General features: G+C 42.4%; 1 protein-coding gene across 3 annotated transcripts in view; it reads right to left on the minus strand.

Moving 5' to 3' along the window:
- The window catches only part of myo5b (myosin VB), a 264,470-nt gene that overhangs the window by 103,228 nt on the left and 141,041 nt on the right, over window positions 1-20,201 (minus strand). For all 3 annotated transcript variants that reach the window (XM_069923885.1, XM_069923884.1, XM_069923886.1), the window contains one exon: window positions 17,338-17,421. In XM_069923885.1, the coding sequence (XP_069779986.1) occupies window positions 17,338-17,421 (84 nt within the window). The remainder of the gene's footprint in view (window positions 1-17,337; window positions 17,422-20,201) is intronic.

Here is a 20,201-nt window from a genome sequence, read left to right on the forward strand (position 1 = left end):
AATAATTTATTAACATTTGAACAGTTGAAGGACAAATATGGAATAACTCACGGTACAATGTTTGCATACCATCAACTGAAAGCCTATTTAAAGGATAAATTGGGAAACAGACTGAGTTTACCAGAAGGAAGCAGCTTTGAATATGTGATTACAGACACAATAATAATTAATAGATTTATAACAAATATGTACATTAAGCTGCAAGGTAAGGAAAATTATGAAATATGCTATAAATCTAAACAAAAGTGGGAAAAGAATTTAAACATAAAGATAAAGAATGAAGCATGGGAAAAGTTACGTTCTGGAACTATGAAAATATTCTTTCTTCTTTGGCTTGGCTTCGCAGACGAAGATTTATGGAGGGGGTAAAAAGTCCACGTCAGCTACAGGCTCGTTTGTGGCTGACAAGTCCGATGCGGGACAGGCAGACACGGTTGCAGCGGTTGCAGGGGAAAATTGGTTGGTTGGGATTGGGTTTTTCCTCCTTTGCCTTTTGTCAGTGAGATGGGCTCTGCGGTCTTCTTCAAAGGAGGTTGCTGCCCGCCAAACTGTGAGGCGCCAAGATGCACGGTTTGAGGCGTTATCAGCCCATTGACGGTGGTCAATGTGGCAGGCACCAAGAGATTTCTTTAGGCAGTCCTTGTACCTTTTCTTTGGTGCACCTCTGTCACGGTGGCCAGTGGAGAGCTCGCCATATAACACGATCTTGGGAAGGCGATGGTCCTCCATTCTGGAGACGTGACCCATCCAGCACAGCTGGATCTTCAGCAGCGTGGACTCGATGCTGTCGACCTCTGCCATCTCGAGTACTTCGACGTTAGGGATGAAAGCGCTCCAATGGATGTTGAGGATGGAGCGGAGACAACGCTGGTGGAAGCGTTCTAGGAGCCGTAGGTGGTGCCGGTAGAGGACCCATGATTCGGAGCCGAACAGGAGTGTGGGTATGACAACGGCTCTGTATACGCTTATCTTTGTGAGGTTTTTCAGTTGGTTGTTTTTCCAGACTCTTTTGTGTAGTCTTCTAAAGGCGCTATTTGCCTTGGTGAGTCTGTTGTCTATCTCATTCATCATTATGAAGAATATAATAAACAAGGTAATGCAATTGGTTACACTGGGTATATATCACTCCTCAAAAATTAAAAGAATGGGATCCAACATTATCAGATAGGTATTTTCGCTACAAGAAGGAAACGGGAACAACAGTACATGCAACTTGGGCATGTACAAAAGTGAATACATTTTGGGAAGGACTTAATCAGATATTAAATAAAATCACAAAAAACAACATACCAAAAAATTCAGAGATCTTTCTTTTAAGTAACATAAGAAGTAAAGAATTAGGCTTCAAATTGGATAAAGTGCAAAAAAGATTCATTATGATAGCCTTAGCAGTAGCAAAAAAATGTATAATGTCAACTTGGAAAATGGAAATACAGCAATGGTACATGGAAATGAATAAATGTATTCCATTGGAAAAAATAACATATAACATATAATTTAAAAAATAAAGTCACATTGTTTGAACAAATTTGGGAACCATATATGGAACATAACAGAGAGAGCTTGCCTCGGACCTCCATCCCTTAAAAATTATAAGACGACAAAATGATTTGATTTAATGTGTAAAAGTAGATGACACATTTTTCCTGTTTGTTTTTCCTTTGTGTGAAGACATTCTTTTATGGTTTTATTGTATTGTATATGTTGAATATTTATTGGTTTGGGAGGGGGGTGGGAAGGAGGGAGGGAGGGAGGGAAAGAGGGGAAAAAAGGGGGAAAATGCCACTGTGTATATTTAATGAGAAATGTTTGTACATATTTTGGTTAATATGGTTCACAGTGTGAAAAATAAAAAATTATAATTTAAAAAAAAGTTAGTCTATCATCAGCTCCCGATCTGCCTAGAGGGCAGCCCATACACAGTATTCAAGACGGACGGCCACCTCTACCATTTCTTCATGGTCTGCTTTGGAGACACGAATGGGGTTTTGGTCTTCTAGAGGGAGATGGATTGAATGGTGGATGACCACCAACTTAAAGCCATGTTTCCCTACCTGGACAATATGACCATCTGTAGCCATGACCTGCAGGACCACGATGCTAACCTGCAAAAATTCCTCCAAATCTCACACACAACCAGAAGAAATGTGTGTTCTGCACTTCACATCTAGGATGTGTGGTGGAGAATGAAGTCATTGGACCTGACCCTGAGCGTGTGTGGCCCCTGCTGGAGATCCCACTCCCCCCATAACCTCAAGGTCCTGAAAAGATGCCTGGTGTTCTTTTCATATTATGTACAATGGGTCCATAATTATGCAGACAAAGCCCACCCTCTGGCAAAAACTACTACTTTTCCCCTGTCAGCAGAAGCCCAAGTTGTCTTCACTCACATCAAAGATGAATCCATCCCATTCCAGGTGGAAAGGGATGCATCTGACTTTGCCCTGCCTGCCACACTGAACCAGGCAGGGAGGCCTGTGGCATTTTTCTCACGCACCCTTCAGGGTCCTGAACTCTGGCACTCATTGAGAGGCCCAGCTCATTGTGGAAACTGTGTGCCACTGGAGGCATTACCCAGCCGGCAAACTGTTCACCCTGCTGACTGACCAACATGCAGTCACATTTATGTTTATCTTTAACAACAAACAGCGGGCAAAAATTAAGAATGACAAGATCCTGAGGTGGAGAATTGAAATGTCCACCTACAACTATGAGAACTTGTACCAGCCCACAAAGCTCATTGAGCTTCCTGATGCCATGTCCCAGGGTACCTGCGTCAACGTGCAAGCAGATCGCCTCCAAGCCCAACACAACAGCCTCTGCCAACCCAGAATCACCAGGCTCTATCACTTTGTGAGAGCCCACCACCTCCCATATTCGGTTGAGGACATCAGGGAACTGTCCCACAGCTGCCCAGTCTGTGCGGAGTGCAAGCCACATTTCTACCGGCTGGAGAAAGCTCATCTGATCAAGGCCACCTGCCCCTTTGAATGTCTAATTAAGAAATTCAAGCCATTGCATCTCCCCCCAACCCCCCAATGAAGCGGAACGTGTATTTTCTCAACATTGTTGACGAATACTCATGATTCCCGTTCACCATCTCCTGCCCAGATATGACTATGGCCACAGTCATTAAATCCCTGCGTTACTTCTTCACACTCTTCGGATACCCAAGGGTACTCATTTACGAGCAAGGAGTTGCACCAATACTAGCTGGCCAAGGGCATAGACAAGAGTAGGACCACCAGCTACAACTCTGGAGGGAATGGCCAGGTGGAAAGGGAGAAGAGCAACATTTGGATTGCAATCCTCCTGGCCCTCAAGACAAATGGGATTCCCATCTTCCATTGGCAAGAGATCCTACCCGAGGCACTACACACCATCAGATCCCTCATCTGTACAGCAGCAAATGTGATGCCGCATGAAAAATTCTTCTTCCCTGTGAGTTTGGCGTCAGGTACAATGCTGATGACCCCAGGCCTATGCTACTCCGGAGACACACCAGAACCCACAAAGCAGACCCTTTGGGTTGAGAAAGTCCACCTCCTCCATCTGAACCCCCAGTGTGCCTAAGTGCAGTACCAGGAAGGGCAGAGAGACACTGTCTCTGCCCGGGACCTGGCATATGCAGGAGCCCCTGCAACTGTGGTGCTTGCTGAACCATCCATGGTTGATCGACCAGCACCCACCTTCTCCACGACTACAACTACCAGAGACATGGTCAAGGATCCGACCCACTATTGGCACCAGCGGCACTGCTCCAACCCACATTCCCCCCCCCCCCCCCCACGAACCTGCGGCAAATGATTCTGTTCAGCCATCCGAATTGCAGCCCAGGAGCCTACAGCAACACCACAGCCAGCACTGTGACAGTCAGTTCGATGGATGAAACCACCGGACGGGCTGAACCTGTAAATAGACCCTGAATGAACTCTGACACTTCACCCTGCCGGACTGGGGTGAATGTGATGGAACACTGTATTACAGTCATTGTACTGGTTGGCCTGCTGCCGATACTGTAAGTCCTCCCCCTCCAGGATTCCTAATAAAGGCGGTATCGCCCAATCCCCCTCCCTCAGTACTGTTTTGGAATCGGGCCAACAGCATGCAAGATATGACTGTATGTTTATAGCGAGTAAAGCCTATTAATCTCGACTTCTGGTCTGTCAGGTCTAATTGATAGCGCTACACTTTGTGCATGGGAAATCACATCTCATAAATTTGATAGATTTTTTTTAAGAGACAAAGGGCCAGAGACCTTGTGTACATGGACGTAGCAAGACCTTTGACAAGGTCTCACCTGGAATGCTGGTGTGGAAGGTCAGATCACATGGAATACAAGGTGAATTGACCAATTAGAGACAGAATTGGCCTGATAGTAAGAGACAGACGCTGTGGTGGAAGTTTGTTACTCAGATTGGTGACCTATGACCAGTGGTGCATCACAGAGATGCTGTTTGCCATCATTATTAAGGAGTTGGATGACAATATACTCAGCATGGTTAGTAAGCTTGTGAGGTATGCCATAATTGGTGGTACAGTATAGTGCCAGTGTAGAAAGTTATTTAAGATTACAAATAGGATTTAGATGAACTGGGGATTTCAACACTGATAAGTGCAAGGTGTTGCACTTGGGTTGGTAAAAACCAGGGCAGGATTTAAAAGGCAAATGGTAGGGTCCTGGAGAATATGGTAGAATAGAGAGACTTGGGGGCAGAGGTACATAGTTCCATGAAAGCGGTAATGAAGGTAGATGGGGTGGCAAAGAAGGCATTTGGCACATTTGTCTTCCTTGGTCAAGTCACTGAGTACAGAGCAGGAATATTACGTGAGAACTGTACAAGACACCGATGAGACTGTACTTGTAGTATGAAATTTTGGTCATTTGGCTACAAGAAAGGTACAGACTTGGAAGGGGTGCAGAAAAGACCCATAGGAAAGTTGCTGGGACTGAGGAGCTTGATTTACAAGCAGATGGAGTGGGACTCTACTCCCTGGAGCACGGGAGGATAAGGGGGAACCTCCAGGAGGTTATAAATCATGAAGGGCATACACAAGGTCATTGTCTTTTCCCAGGGTAGGTGAATCTAAAACTAGGGGGCATTGATTTAAGGTGAGAGGGGAAAGATTTAAAAGGGACCAGAGGGGTGATGGGCACAAGGAACAAGAGATGAAATGGGAGACGAATGTGATTTTTTATAATCATTTAGAGAGGTACAAGAATAGGACAAGTTGACAAGGATATGGGCCAAATGCAGGCAAAAAGAACTAGCCTGGTTGGCATGGATAAGATATTCCCAATGAAAAGGAATGGTTATATTCATTAATAGGCTAGCTACTCATGCATCAACATAATCATTCAGGTGAGGCAATGAAATATGTGCTGACAAAACTATTCCTATTCAAAAAGGTACTTTCAGCAAGCAAATAGCTGAGGAGTCACAACATGCAATAAACAATGTATTCTCTCAGTATCCACCAGCTACCCATCGTTTACACCCATTGGTATAGGAATCAAGCCAAGTACAAATCATGCACTTCTTTAAGCCTTGTGTGGTGGAATGCAGTACTGCAAGCATGATCCTGCTGGACTGGGCAGGCTGGCCCGCCTTCCATACCTGTAGCTCATCCCTTTAAGATCCCTAATAAAGGTGGATAGCCCTAGTCTTCTCCTGCCATACTTGCCTTGGTCATGAGCCTACAGCATGCAAGGTTTTCTGGTTAATAAAGCCTTTGATTACTTGCTTCATGCCTGTGGGTGGTCATTGATCGTGCCACACCTTGCTGGTTTCAATTCAATTCAATTTGAGAATGAAACAAAAATTGACCTATTTTCTCCAAGAACCCAACAATGTCCTTGGGTAAATAAAGAGTCGTGCAGCAAGTATACCTTTAGCCTATAAATTGACATCTCGAGTAGCTTGAAGTCTCTTTGGTACTACACCCATTTGACCTACAACCCCTGATGTATTTTGAAGGGTGGGAGGAAACCAGAGCTCCTGAGGTAAACCCATGCAGACATGGGGAGAACATACAAACCCATTACAGACTGTGCTAGATTTGAACACTGGGTTCCTGACCACTGGTGCTGTAACAGCATTGCACTAACCCCTACGCCAACTGTGCCCAATTTATGCTGAAATAATATAATATCAAAACTGATAGAAATTTCAGAAATATTAACAAAAGAATGCAAAGTGCAGTGGCAAGCTAAGATTAATAAAATGAATCTAAGATTTGTATTTAGACCTGGCATGAAAACAAAAGCCTTAGCATTCTTTGTTATTTCCCAGATTGTGAATCTACCCTAATTTTGGCAGTGTTGACAAAGGAGAATAAATTGGCCACCATGTTTGCACAATTGCTCCCACCCTCCCCAGGAATGAGCTTACGATATAAAGAAAAATAAGCATCACAAATTAAAACAGCAAACTTAATAAGTGTCTTGGGCTATCAAATTGCACACAACAAACTTTTGGGTCAAATGTAGGCAAACGTAGGGTAGACATTTTGTTTAGCATAAACAAGATGGGCCGAAGGACCTGTCTTCCATGCTGAAAAACTAACTCGACAGTGAACTATTTGTAGGAAGTTAGCACAAGCCCAGATAACAGTGGCCAGGAAAAATATAGCAGTAGAATTTACCTTGACATTCACAGCAGCCATAAACTGGGGCTCAGATCATATTTCTCCCATGCAAATTTACCAATTTCAGTCCCATTTCAGAGTGTTCCATTCTTAGAGGTTCCACAAGGTCATAAGATATAGAAGTCAGCCCAAAGAGATGGTCCATCGTCCCGTTCAGCCCTACTCCCCAGCTTTTGAATGGATGTGGAGGATGAATGCGTGGCTAAAGAGATGGTGCAGGGGGCAAGGGATAAGATTTCTGGATCATTGGGATCTCTTCTGGGGAAGGTCGGACCTGTACAAGAGGGACGGACTCCCCTTGAACTGGAGGGGGACCAATGTGCTGGCAAGTAGATTTGCTAGACTGTGGGGGTAGGTTTAAACTAGTTTGGCAGGGGGGTGGGGAACAGAGGGTGAAAGCAGTGTCCAGGGAGTATGGCCACCTAGCTAGGAATAAAAAAGATAAGAAAGGTAGGATGGAGATTAGGGTAGAAGGTAAAAAAGAGAATATATGTGAGGGTCATTCTCTGAGATGCATATATTTTAATGCAAGAAGCATAGTGAACAAGGAAAATGAGCTGAGAGCATGGATAGATACTTGGGGTCACAATATTGTGGCAATTAGTGAGACCTGGCTACAGGAGGGGCAGGACTGGCAACTTAATGTTCCGGGATACATTTGTTTTAGATGTGATAGATCAGGGGGTAAAAAAGGAGGAGTTGCTCTGCTTGTTAGGGAGGACATTACTGCCGTGAGGTGGCAGGATGGTATGGAGGGATCGTCCAGTGAGGCTGTTTGGGTGGAATTGAGGGGTGGAGGAGGCAAGAGGGTGCTAATAGGGGTGTATTACAGACCACCAAATGGGCCAAGGGAATTAGAGGAACAAATTTGTAGGGAGATAACGTATATGTGTGAAAATCATAGGGTAGTGATCATGGGAGATTTTAACTTCCCACACATTGATTGGGATACCCATACGGTTAGAGGGCTGGATGGGCTGGAATTCATTAAACGTGTTCAGGATTGTTTTCGAAATCAGTTAGTAGAAGAACCGACTCGGGATGGTGTAATACTGGATCTCCTGTTAGGGAACGAGCTAGGTCAGGTAGCGGACATTAATGTTGGAGAACCAATTGGGTCTAGTGACCATAATTCTGTTAGTTTTAGGGTAGTTTTAAGGAAGAGCAAGGAGAGGCCTAAAGTTGAGGTTCTGGATTGGAAAAGAGCAAATTTCATAGGAATAAGAAGGGATTTGGGGAGTATTGAGTGGGACAGGATATTTTCAGGTAAGGATGTTAATGAAAAATGGAGGATATTCAAAAAAGAAATTTTGAGGGTACAGAGTAGTTATGTCCCAGTCTGGATCAAAGGAAAGGCTGGAAGTCATAGGGAGGCTTGGTTTTCGAGGAATATTGGAAATTTGGTTAGGAGAAAAAGGGAGGTGTACAAGAGGTATAAAGAGCAGGGAGCTGAGAAGTTGAAGGAGGACTACAAGGGAGTGTAGAAGGAATCTTAAGAAAGAAATTAGAAAGGCCAAAAGAAGGCATGAAAAGGCTTTGGCTGACAGAGAAGAAATAAATCCAAAGGGTTTCTATAAGTACATTAAAAGTAAAAGATTAGTGAGAGATAAAATTGAACCCCTTGTAGATAGCGAGGGTAGGCTGAGTGAGAAGTCTGAGGAAATGGGGGAAATTTTGAATGATTTCTTTGCCTCGGTATTCACTAGGGAAAAAAATGTTGAACCAGTTGAAGTAAAGAAAAATAGTGGGGAGGTCATGAAGCATATAAGGATAACCGAGGAGGTAGTGATGGCTGTGTTAAAAAAGATAAAGGTGGATAAATCTCCCGGACCGGACAAAATATTCCCTAGGACACTCAGGGAGGCTAGTGGACAGTTAGTGGGGCCATTAACAGAGATATTTAGGATGTCACAGGCCACAAGGGTGGTACCAAAGGATTGCAGGGTGGCACATGTGGTTCCTCTGTTTAAGAAAGGGTCCAAATGCAAACCTGGGAATTATAGGCCTGTAAGTCTGACATCTGTGGTGGGCAAGTTGATGGAAAGTGTTCTGAGGGATGGTATTTACAAATATTTGGAGGTACAGGGATTGATAGGAAGTAATCAGCATGGTTTTTTCAGGGGTAGATCATGCTTGACAAACCTGATTGAGTTCTTCGAGGGGGTTACAAAAAAGGATGATGAAGGGAAAGCTGTGGATGTTGTCTATTTGGACTTTAGTAAAGCTTTTGACAAAGTTCCCCACAGGAGGTTAGGAAAAAAGGTGGAGGCATTAGGTATAAATAAGGAGGTAGTGAAAATAAGAAAATAAGGAGCCATGAAAGACCCCAACAATGAAGACGCTGTTTACATCCGGTACCGCACGGATGGCAGTCTCTTCAATCTGAGGCGCCTGCAAGCTCACACCAAGACACAAGAGAAACTTGTCCGTGAACTACTCTTTGCAGACGATGCCGCTTTAGCCAGCTCTTCAGCGCTTGACGTCCTGCCAAAATGTTTGGCCTGGAAGTCAGCCTGAAGAAAACTGAGGTCCTCCATCAGCCAGCTCCCCACCATGACTACCAGACCCCCACATCTCCATCGGGCACACAAAACTCAAAACGGTCAACCAGTTTACCTATCTCGGCTGCACCATTTCATCAGATGCAAGGATCGACAATGAGATAGACAACAGACTCGCCAAGGTAAATAGCGCCTTTGGAACACTACACAAAAGAGTCTGGAAAAACAACCAACTGAAAAACCTCACAAAGATAAGTTCCGAATCATGTTCGGCTCCGAATCATGGGTCCTCTACCGGCATCACCTATGGCTCCTAGAACGCTTCCACCAGCGTTGTCTCCGCTCCATCCTCAACATCCATTGGAGCGCTTTCATCCCTAACGTCGAAGTACTCGAGATGGCAGAGGTCGACAGCATCGAGTCCACGCTGCTGAAGATCCAGCTGCGCTGGGTGGGTCACGTCTCCAGAATGGAGGACCATCGCCTTCCCAAGATCGTGTTATATAACGAGCTCTCCACTGGCCACCGTGACAGAGGTGCACCAAAGAAAAGGTACAAGGACTGCCTAAAGAAATCTCTTGGTGCCTGCCACATTGACCACCGCCAGTGGGCTGATATCACCTCAAACCGTGCATCCTGGCGCCTCACAGTTTGGCGGGCAGCAACCTACTTTGAAGAAGACCGCAGAGCCCACCTCACTGACAAAAGGCAAAGGAGGAAAAACCCAACACCCAACCCCAACCAACCAATTTTCCCCTGCAGCCGCTGCAACCGTGTCTGCCTGTCCCGCATAGGACTTGTCAGCCACAAATGAGCCTGCAGCTGACGTGGACTTTTACCCCCTCCATAAATCTTCGTCCGCGAAGCCAAGCCAAAGAAAAAGTGAAATGGATTCAGCAGTGGTTGGATGGAAGGTGTCAGAGAGTAGTGGTAGAAAATTGTTTGTCCAATTGGAGGCCGGTGACTAGTGGAGTTCCTCAGGGTTCGGTCCTGGGTCCACTATTATTTGTTATATATATTAACGATCTGGATGTAGGGGTAGAAAATTGGATAAGCAAGTTTACGGATGACACAAAGATTGGTGGTGTTGTGGACAGTGAGGTAGATTACCGTAGATTAAAAGGTGATTTAGGAAGGCTGGAGGTGTGGGCTGAGAAATGGCTGATGGAATTTAATACAGATAAATGTGAGGTGCTACATTTTGGAAAGGCAAATTTAAATAGGTCATATACATTGAATGGTAGACAATGGAGGAGTGCAGAGCAACAAAGGGATTTAGGAGTTATGGTAAATAGTACCCTCAAGGCTGATACTCAGGTAGATGGTGTGGTGAAGAAGGCATTTGGAATGTTGGTCTTCATAAATCAGAGTATTGAATTCAAGAGTAGGGAGGTTATGATGAAATTGTACAAGGCATTGGTGAGGCCAAATTTGGAGTACTGTGTACAGTTTTGGTCACCAAATTATAGGAAAGATATAAATAAAATAGAGAGAGTGCAGAGAAGGTTCACGAGAATGTTGACAGGATTTCAGGGTCTGAGTTACAGGGAAAGGTTGTGCAGACTGGGGCTTTTTTCTCTGGAGCGTAGAAGATTGAGAGGGGACTTGATAGAGGTGTTTAAGATTTTAAAAGGGACAGACAGAGTAAATGTGGATAGGCTTTTTCAATTAAGAAAGGGGGAGATTCAAACTAGAGGACATGGTTTAAGATTGAAGGGGGAAAATTATAAGGAGAACATGAGGGGTAATTTCTTTACGCAGAGGGTGTGGGGATGTGGAATGAGCTTCCGGCAGACATGGTCGAGGCGGGATCATTGGTTACATTTAAGGAAAGACTGGATCATTACATGGATAGGAGGGGACTAGAGGGGTATGGACCGGGTGCTGGACAGTGGGACTAGGAGGGTGGGGATTTGCTACGGCATGGACTAGTAGGGCCGAACTGGCCTGTTCTGTGCTGTAAGTGGTTATATGGTTAACCCTTGATGCCCTGACTAATCAAATACCTGACAATCTTTACCTTAAATACACCCAACGACCTCGCTTCCACAGCTGCTTGTGGCAACAAGATCCACACACTCATAGCTCTCTGACGAAAGAATTATTTCTGCATCTGTTTTAAACTGATGCTCTTTTGTTCTAGACTCCCCTATCATAGGAAACATCCTTGTCACATCTACTCTGTTCAGAGCTGTCAGTATTCAAAATGCCTACATGTTCCCCCTCATCCTTCTGTACTCCAATGACCACTGTCCAAGAGCCGACAAATGTTCCTCATACACTAACCCTTTCATTCCTGGTATCATTCTAGTAAATCTTCTCTGAACCACCTCCAACTCCAGCCTGTCTTTTCTCAAATAAGGAACCCAAAACTGCACACACTTCTCAAAGTGAGGTCTCAGCAGTGTTTTATCGAGCCTCAAAATTACATTATTGCATTTGGTTTCTTCATCATCAACTCAATTTGGAGTCAACATTTAGGATATATGACACAACACTCCCAAGTCCATTTGGACCTCCGAATTTTGAATTTTCTCCCAGTCTAAATAATAGTCTGTTATGGGCCCAGAGGACCCCAAAACCCAGCAGCAATAGAAATTCACCAAGACAAATGGTTACTAAAACAGAAGTTGCTTTTAATTATCTTTAAACATGAAAAGAGGATCAAACTCTAACTTATTACTATTAACTACCCCTTTCTAATTCTAAGTGCCTGTGTATGTGATGAGTGTACAAGTTCAGAAAAGTTATTTGATTCACAGTCCAATCTCATTTCTCACTCCAAGTTTACTGGTTGCAGACAAATCTTATACTGTGCACAGAATTTAACATTTATGAATCTTCACCAGGCTTTGGTGCTTGAAAGGTAAATGGTTACCTCTCAGAAAGGTTCTTGTTGGTTTTCAGAGAGAAATTTGTTGCTTGTTGGACACAAACTGATTCCTTCTGATCAACCACTTCAGTGTCTTGCCAAAGAAATTTGCTCCATCAGGGTTTTCCAGATGATAATCTCTTTTTTTCAGGTCATCACAGAGTTTCTTTTTGTTTCCCTTATTTCAAGTGAAACATTATACAGACAGCTATCACCTCTTGTATGGACCACAAGAGCTTTGAACAGGCTGAACTAAGAACTCACAACCTGTCTTCAAAATGGGGTTTTTCCACAAGCTTGCCAGCTTGTCATGTTCCAGTTCCAGCTGCTGAACTGTAGAACCAAATTCTCTCTCTCTGTGAGAAAACCACATGACCCTCTTAGAACAACCAATTGCACTCAGACAGACTACGGCACCAGACCTAATCTTCCGAGTTCATTCATCTGTTGCTTTCCAAAACAATAATCCATTACCTCATAGGATGTCCAATTAACACCTACTTGTGAAGTCTTCTAAGTTTTTGCAAAGGGACCCGGAACCTGGACTGCTTGGCATTTTAAATGAGATCTGTATTGTGAAGCATATGTATCTTTTTGTGACCCAACTAAAAAAACCCAGCAATTTGTCTCCTTTTAAAACATATTCTATATACAATATAAAATATAACATAATCCATCACTGTCTGCCCATCTATTTCTTCTATCAAAGTGCATGATCATACACTTTAGTTCAGGGAAGCTCATAAGCAGTTTCAAACAATTTGCCATCAAACTCCCAGAAAGTGTCCATTCAAAAACAATGCAAGGATTGGAGAGTGCTGGGAGCTGTGCTTTGTTTCAAAGTCATTTAAATTGAAGTGAAACATGAACTTTGGCAATTGGTTGGAGTCTATGATATAGCAGCAAATAAAAGGAGTAAACTCAAGTGGAGTAGCCATTGTATAAGAAGCTAAGTGGAGGAGGAGAGAGTTAGTGGCTTTGCCTCAAGAGGCTTTAGGGATCTACCAGGAACAAGTCTTAGTGGTCATGTCTCTGGCACAGAGTCTGGCCCTTTAGCTCAGAAGGGAAATGAGGGTGGGGGGTAGAAGATGAGAGCTATAGAGATGACAGATTTGATAGCTTGGGGAACAGATAGGAGGTTCTGTGAACATGATCGACACTCCTGGATGGTATGTTGTCTCCAAAGTTCCATGGCCAGGGATGCTTCAGATCAAGTCTACAGTATTCTCAAGCAGGAGGGTGAGCAGCCAGATGTCAAGTATCCATATTGGTACCAATAACATGGATAGGAGTGGGGATGAGCACCTGAAGAGGGAATATGGGCAGTTAGGAAGAAAGCCGAAAAGCAGGATCTTGGGATTAACACCTGTACAATGCGTCAGTGTGGACAGGAAAAGGAAGTTGACGCAGATGACTGTGTGGCTGAAGAGTTAGTGCAGGGGTCAGGGGTTCTGATTTATGGATCATTGGAATCGCTTTTGGGTAAGGTATGTCCTGTACAAAAAGGACAGGCTGCACCTGAACTGGAGGGGGAATAATATTCTGATGAGAAGGTTTGCTTGAGCTGTTGGGGATGGTTTAAACTAGTTTGGCGGGGGATGCGAATTGAAAGATAAGGAAAAGAATAGAGCAGATCATGGAAACAATGCAATATGGGGTGCGTTTGTGAGGAAGAAACAGTTAGTGCCACGAACATAAAAGTTAGTTGGAGGGTTTGAAATGTGTTTATTTCAATCCAAGAAGTATCAGGAATCAGGAAGATTAATTTTTTAATTTTTAAAATTTAGATATACAGCACAGTGATAGGCCATTTCGGCCCTCTGACCTTGAGGGAGGCGAATGTAGAAATTGCAGGGGCTCTGGCAGAAATATTCAAAATATCCTTAGCCATGAGTGCGGTGCCAAAGGATTGGAGGGTAGCTCATGTTGTTCCATTGATCAAAAATAGCCTCCAAATATAACCCTGGAAATTATAGGCTGATGAGCCTGACATCAGTAGTAGGTAAATTATTGGAAGGTGGTGTTCAAAGAGATTGGATATACAATTATTTGGATAATTTTGGACTGATTGGGATAGTAAACATGGTAGGTCATACTTAACCAGTCTTATGGAGTTTTTCGAGGAGATTACCAGGAAAGTTGATGAAGGAAAGACAGTGGATGTAGTCTACATAGATTTTAGTAAGCCCTTTGACATGGTCCCACATGGGAGATTAGTCAGGAAGATTCAGAAGCTGGATATCCATGGTGAAGTAGAGAGCTGATTCGACAATGGCTGGATGGGAGAAGCCAGAGAATAGTAGTGAATGATTGCTTCTCAGACTGGAGGCTGGTGACAAGTGGTGTGCCTCAGGGATCAGTGCTGGTGTTGTTTGTCATCTCTATCAATGATCTGAATGATAATGTAAATTGGATCAGTGAGTTTGCAGATTAGAGATATTGTGGTCAGCAAAGAAGGTTTTTAAAGCTTGCAGGGGGATCTGAACCAGCTAGAAAAATAGAATGAAAAATGGCAGATGGAATTTAATGCAGACAAGTATGAGGTGTTTCATTTTGGAAGGACAAACCAAGAAAGGACCTAAACAGTAAATGGTAGAACAAAGGGATCTGGGAATACAGATGCATAATTCCCTGAAAGTGTCATCCCAGGTGGATAGGGTTGTAAAGAGTGCTTTTGGTATATTAGCCTTAATAAATCAAAGTACTGAGTACAGGAGTAGCAATGTTACATTAAAGCTGTATAAGACATGGGTGAGGCCAAATTTGGAGTATTGTGTGCAGTTTTGTTCACCTAACTACAGGAAAGACATCAACAAAGATAGAAAGAGTGCAGAGAAGATTTACTAGGATGTTGCTTGGACTTCAGGAACTGAGTTACAGGGAAAGGTTAAACAGGTTAGGACTTTATTCCCTGGAGCATGGCAAAATGAGGGGAGATTTGATAGAAGTATTTAAGATAATGAGGGGGATAGATAGGTTTTTTTCCCACTGAGGGTAGATGAGAGACAAACTAGAGGACATGGGTTAAGAGTGAACGGGGAAAAGTTTAGGGGGAAACATGAGAGGGAATTTCTTCACACAAAGAGTGGTGGGAGAGTGGAATGAGCTGATAGCTGAGGTGGTGAATGCAGGCTCAATTTTAAAATTTAAGAAGAATTGGGACAGGAACATGGATGGGAGAGTTATGGAGGACTATGGACTGGGTGTAGATCAGTGGGACTAGGCAAAAAAAAATGGTTCAACACAGATTAGAAGGGTGAAGGGGCCTGATTCTGTGCTGTAGAGTTCTATGGTTCTATGGATTTCAGAATTTTCATTCATGTTTTGAATTCAGATTCCAGAATCCAAGCTGCTTTCCTATAAACTGGAAACTCACTGGTGTTGATGATGAAAATGTCAACGCAGGAGAACACGACTGAAGCCTCAACTCCATCAACTATGAGGGGAAATTTGGACACAACTTGAAACTATTGCATTTGGAATATTTTGCAAGTGTAAAATACACCATCTTGAAAAATGGGGGAGTTTGGGATCTGCTGGGGACCCAACAGAAAAAAAAACCTTTCCAAAGACTATTACATCTGTTTTATTTTTCCTTTGAGCAGTTCATAAATTATAATAGTACATAACCAATATGTAGCAACAGAACATTTTTTTCCTCTGATGTTAATTTTGCATTTTTTACCAAGTCATCGTCAGCTGCAAAACTGACAGGTACAATGTAGCTCATATTGCTACAGACTTAATATGCTTTTACTCAGCTCAGCTAAAAAAAATTAAGCATTTCCTTCTTCACTTGGGTGAATACAATTTCACTCAACATTACTGCCGAAATTCTTGCTACATCAACAGCAGAAAGCAATTTGATATTGAGGCCCCTAGTGGACCAAAAATTTCAGATCCAAGCTCGACAAAACCTCCATTTAAACTAACATCCAATTGGGGTTTGTCATGCAATTATGGTGAAAATAGCTGAGAATAGAAATAAGAGGGGAAAACGAGATCTAGGAAAGACATTGAGGGATTTAATTTCATTATGGGATATAATATTGGAAAATAAGATTGAATAATTGTTTAAAATATGTCATTAATTTAGTGAAATATTACTTTTAAAATTGTGAAGCAAAATTCCTAACAATTAAAATTTTAAATATTGAAAGTTCCTGGATTGAAAATTTCCTTGTATTCTCCACAATGAGAATATACACACTGAAAGAATTTAATCGGTAGGAAGCTAAACAGGAGCTAATTTTCTAACCCGGTACAGAACTCACCAGTTAGAAACCCCTTTCACACTGGCAAGTGGTCCCAGGAATTAACGGCCAATCAGCCTAAAATGGGTCGAGAGTGAAAGTAAAATCTTCTCGACGTCGACGTCAGATGTCTTCATCCCATGCCGGAGATTCACAACCTCAACCCCTAGTACAACCCCCGGTGTCTGCAGACACCAGTGTTGCAATCAGGCAAGTGTAGAATGGGCAATTGCATTCTGACCCAAGTTTTTGTAGGAGTGTGAAGGAAGATTAAAATGAAGGTGTAAACTTTGCTGCAGAAAAGTCGCAACAAGAGAGAGTGAGAGAGAGAGAGAGTGAGAGAGAGAGAGAGAGAGAGAGAGAGAGAGAGAGAGAGAGCGGAAATGAATAGCAATAGCAGACAATTTTTAAACAGCGTGGGAAAGTTGGTAACGCTATAGCACACTGGTCTACCATGCTTTTTCCCATGGTATTTCTATATTGTCCACTATAGCACTACCAACTTTCCCACGCTGTTTAAAAATTGCCCGCTATTGCTATTTTTAAACATGAAAACATTACAGCACTGTACAAGCCCTTCAGCCCTCCATGTTGTGCTGAACAATGTAAAAGTGCTAAAACCTCCCTACCCTATAACCCTCTACTTTCCTTTTATCCATGTGGCTATCAACTTCCCACAGTCCCTTATAAAGGTGTATATAGGTTGGCACAACAACAAGGGCTGAAGCGCTCATACTGTGCTGTATATAAAGCTTAATTATGTTATAATTAGGCATGATTAATTTTGTTTGAATATAAGATCATAATACATTGATCAGTATTTAGGGAAAGTCTTCCATCTCTTCATGCGTCATGACGTTACTGGTGGAAGGTAGAACAGCCCTAATCCCAGGGATGGCACTTTGTGAGCGTGAATTTGTGCAGTGTCCCAGTCAAGTGTGAAAAGCCAAACTGCCATTCCTATCCCGGGGAACTGAACGATTGATTTAGTGGGACACAAGTGTGAAAGGGCTTTGAATTGCAATGTTTATACAAGGTAATTATATTCCAAAATGTGTTTTACCTTGCTGGCCTTCAGAATGTTAATCTGCTCTTCATGCACCGTGTCTCTGTTTTTCTCCAGGAACCCATCACACTGATACTCCACCTGCAGAATAGAACAAAAAAATCTCAACTTTAAAAGTTAATTTTTCATGACAGTGTGAAAAGAAATCTGAAAATTGCAATGGCTTGGTTAGACAGTGCTCTGCCAACTTAAAAAGGTATGACACACTTCAAGAAGATCAAAAATTCTGTTTCTCATTCACGGACTCTCAATGAAAATGCAAAGGGAGAACTGAAGTCAGCCACAGCAATCTACATGGTTTACTCTCTTTTCGGTCATTAAGAAGGCCCTGCCAATGTCCACAGAATTATGCTGTTTGTGACAAAACTCAAATGAAGATGGAAAAAAAAACCACATATCCAGTGTCCAGAGGGCAAGTGAAATAAGAATGAAAGGTCACGTGTTAAGGGTGAAAGAGCAAATGCAGAGAGTGGTGAGAGTGTGGAATCAGTTTAGAGATACTGCATAGACCGTTCTTGGCCTCAAGCCCATGCTGCCCAAATACCCCAATTAACCTCCAACCCTGTATGCTTTGAAAGGTGAGAGGAAACCCGTGCAGTCAGAATGTACAAACTTCTGACAGACAGTGCCGGATTTGAACCTGGGTCACTGGTGCTGTAATAGCATTGTGCTAAATACTTTCCAATGACTATTACATCTGTTTTATTTTTCCTTTGAACAGTTTATAAATTATACTAGTACAGAACCAATATGTAGCAACAGAACATTTTTTTCCTCTGATGTTAACTTTGCATTTTTTACCAAGTCATCGTCAGCAGCAAAACTGACAGGTACAATGTTGCAAAAGTGTCATATTTGTTCTTTAAGTTATATGTGATTTTTTTCCTGTAGGTATACAGCTGTTCATTTCCGCAGTCCATCGTGCTACAGGTAGAGGGGAGTCGGAGTCGGATTTCCAAGTGATCACGATACATTTTTTCGCTACCGCTAGCGCTACTTTTATGAATGAGATTTTATATTTGGTCGATTTGTTACATTTCCTAAAATTACCTCGTAGATATAGCTCTGGGTCGCCTGTGAAGGCCACTCCTGTTATCCTGGCTAATTTTTCTGCGATTTCTTGCCAAAATGGCCTCACCTTCATTCACCTGTCTCATTCCCACATCCGAAACACATCTATGAAATAACCATATAACCACTTATAGCACAGAACAGGCCAGTTCGGCCCATGCCGTAACAAATCCCCACCCTCCTAGTCCCACTGTCCAGCACCCGGTCCATACCCCTCTAGTCCCCTCCTATCCATGTAATGATCCAGTCTTTCCTTAAATGTAACCAATGATCCCGCCTCGACCATGTCTGCCGGAAGCTCATTCCACATCCCCACACCCTCTGCGTAAAGAAATTACCCCTCATGTTCTCCTTATAATTTTCCCCCTTCAATCTTAAACCATGTCCTCTAGTTTGAATCTCCCCCTTTCTTAATTGAAAAAGCCTATCCACATTTACTCTGTCTGTCCCTTTTAAAATGTTAAACACCTCGATCAAGTCCCCTCTCAATCTTCTACGCTCCAGAGAAAAAAGCCCCAGTCTGCACAACCTTTCCCTGTAACTCAGACCCTGAAATCCTGTTGGCTTTTGATCTGTGTAACTTTTGTGAGTTAAGATATAATTGGTGTAAAAAAATACTATTAAACCAATCCACATGTTGTATTGCAAATGGATGTCATCCTGTCCTTACACCAATCTTTCCCTTGACCTCTGCTCTGGAGAGCATAGTACATTTTTGTTATAAATTTGGGTGTATTCCCCATCCAGACTGATCATTCCGTTTCACTAAATTCAAGTGGGGTCAACATTGGTCCTCATATTTCTCTTAAGAATTATCTAAGCTGGAGAAAACAGAAGAAGGTCCCATTGGCCACTCTGCATTTGTGTTTTAATTGTTCAAAGAACAGTCTTTTATATATCCTATGCTTCTGTCATATCACGAATTTAATATTCTATTGCCTATGTTATTGCCCATAGGCAATAACACATTTTCACACAATGGTGCTTTTATTGATATCCCTACATTTTTTTTCTTTTACATTAATTTCTTGCCATGTTCTAATCATGTGTATTAAAATGGGGTCTTTTTCTTTCGTGATTTGAAACTCCATTTATAGATAAAGTCCTCTGCATCCCCCTTCTCCATTGAGTACATTGGAGGGGGGGGGGGGGGGGACTACGGGGTTTGTCTTCAGTGAAGAAGGCTCCGAGAAATCTATCCTGTGCAGCTAGGTAATATTTTTTGAAATCTGGAAATCTAAGTTCTCCCAGCCTGTTCTCGCATGTCAGTTTTTCCAATGCAATTCTCGGTACCTTATTATTCCATAGGTTATTTAGTAGTTTAAAAAAGTTTAATATGGTTATTTAGTAGCTTTAAAAAGTTTTTTAGGTAACAAAAATAGGCAGCTATTGAAAAATGCATTGCAGTCTTGGCATTACTTTTATTTTGATGCAATTAACCCTTCCCACTAAGGAAATCGGTAAGTCTCTCCATTTCTGTAGGCCTCTTTCTAATTTCCCAAGAAAAGGAACATAATTTAGTTTGTACAGATTTTGCAAGTTATTGTCAGTTGCTATTCTAAGACATTTTATTCCATCCATCTTCCATTTAAATTTACTACCTTTTTGATATTTTTCATATTCAAAATTTGTTAATGAAATTATCTCACTTTTATCCATATTTATTTTGTAGCCTGATATTCTTCCATATTTTTCTAGTGTTACTTGTAATGTTTCCAAAGATTTAGCCGGGTCTGACAGGTACAATAGCACATAATTGGCGAATAGACTGATTTTGTGTTTTTGCCCGA

The sequence above is a fragment of the Narcine bancroftii genome, chromosome 3, assembly GCF_036971445.1.
Source record: "Narcine bancroftii isolate sNarBan1 chromosome 3, sNarBan1.hap1, whole genome shotgun sequence".
NCBI classification, from domain to species: domain Eukaryota; kingdom Metazoa; phylum Chordata; class Chondrichthyes; order Torpediniformes; family Narcinidae; genus Narcine; species Narcine bancroftii.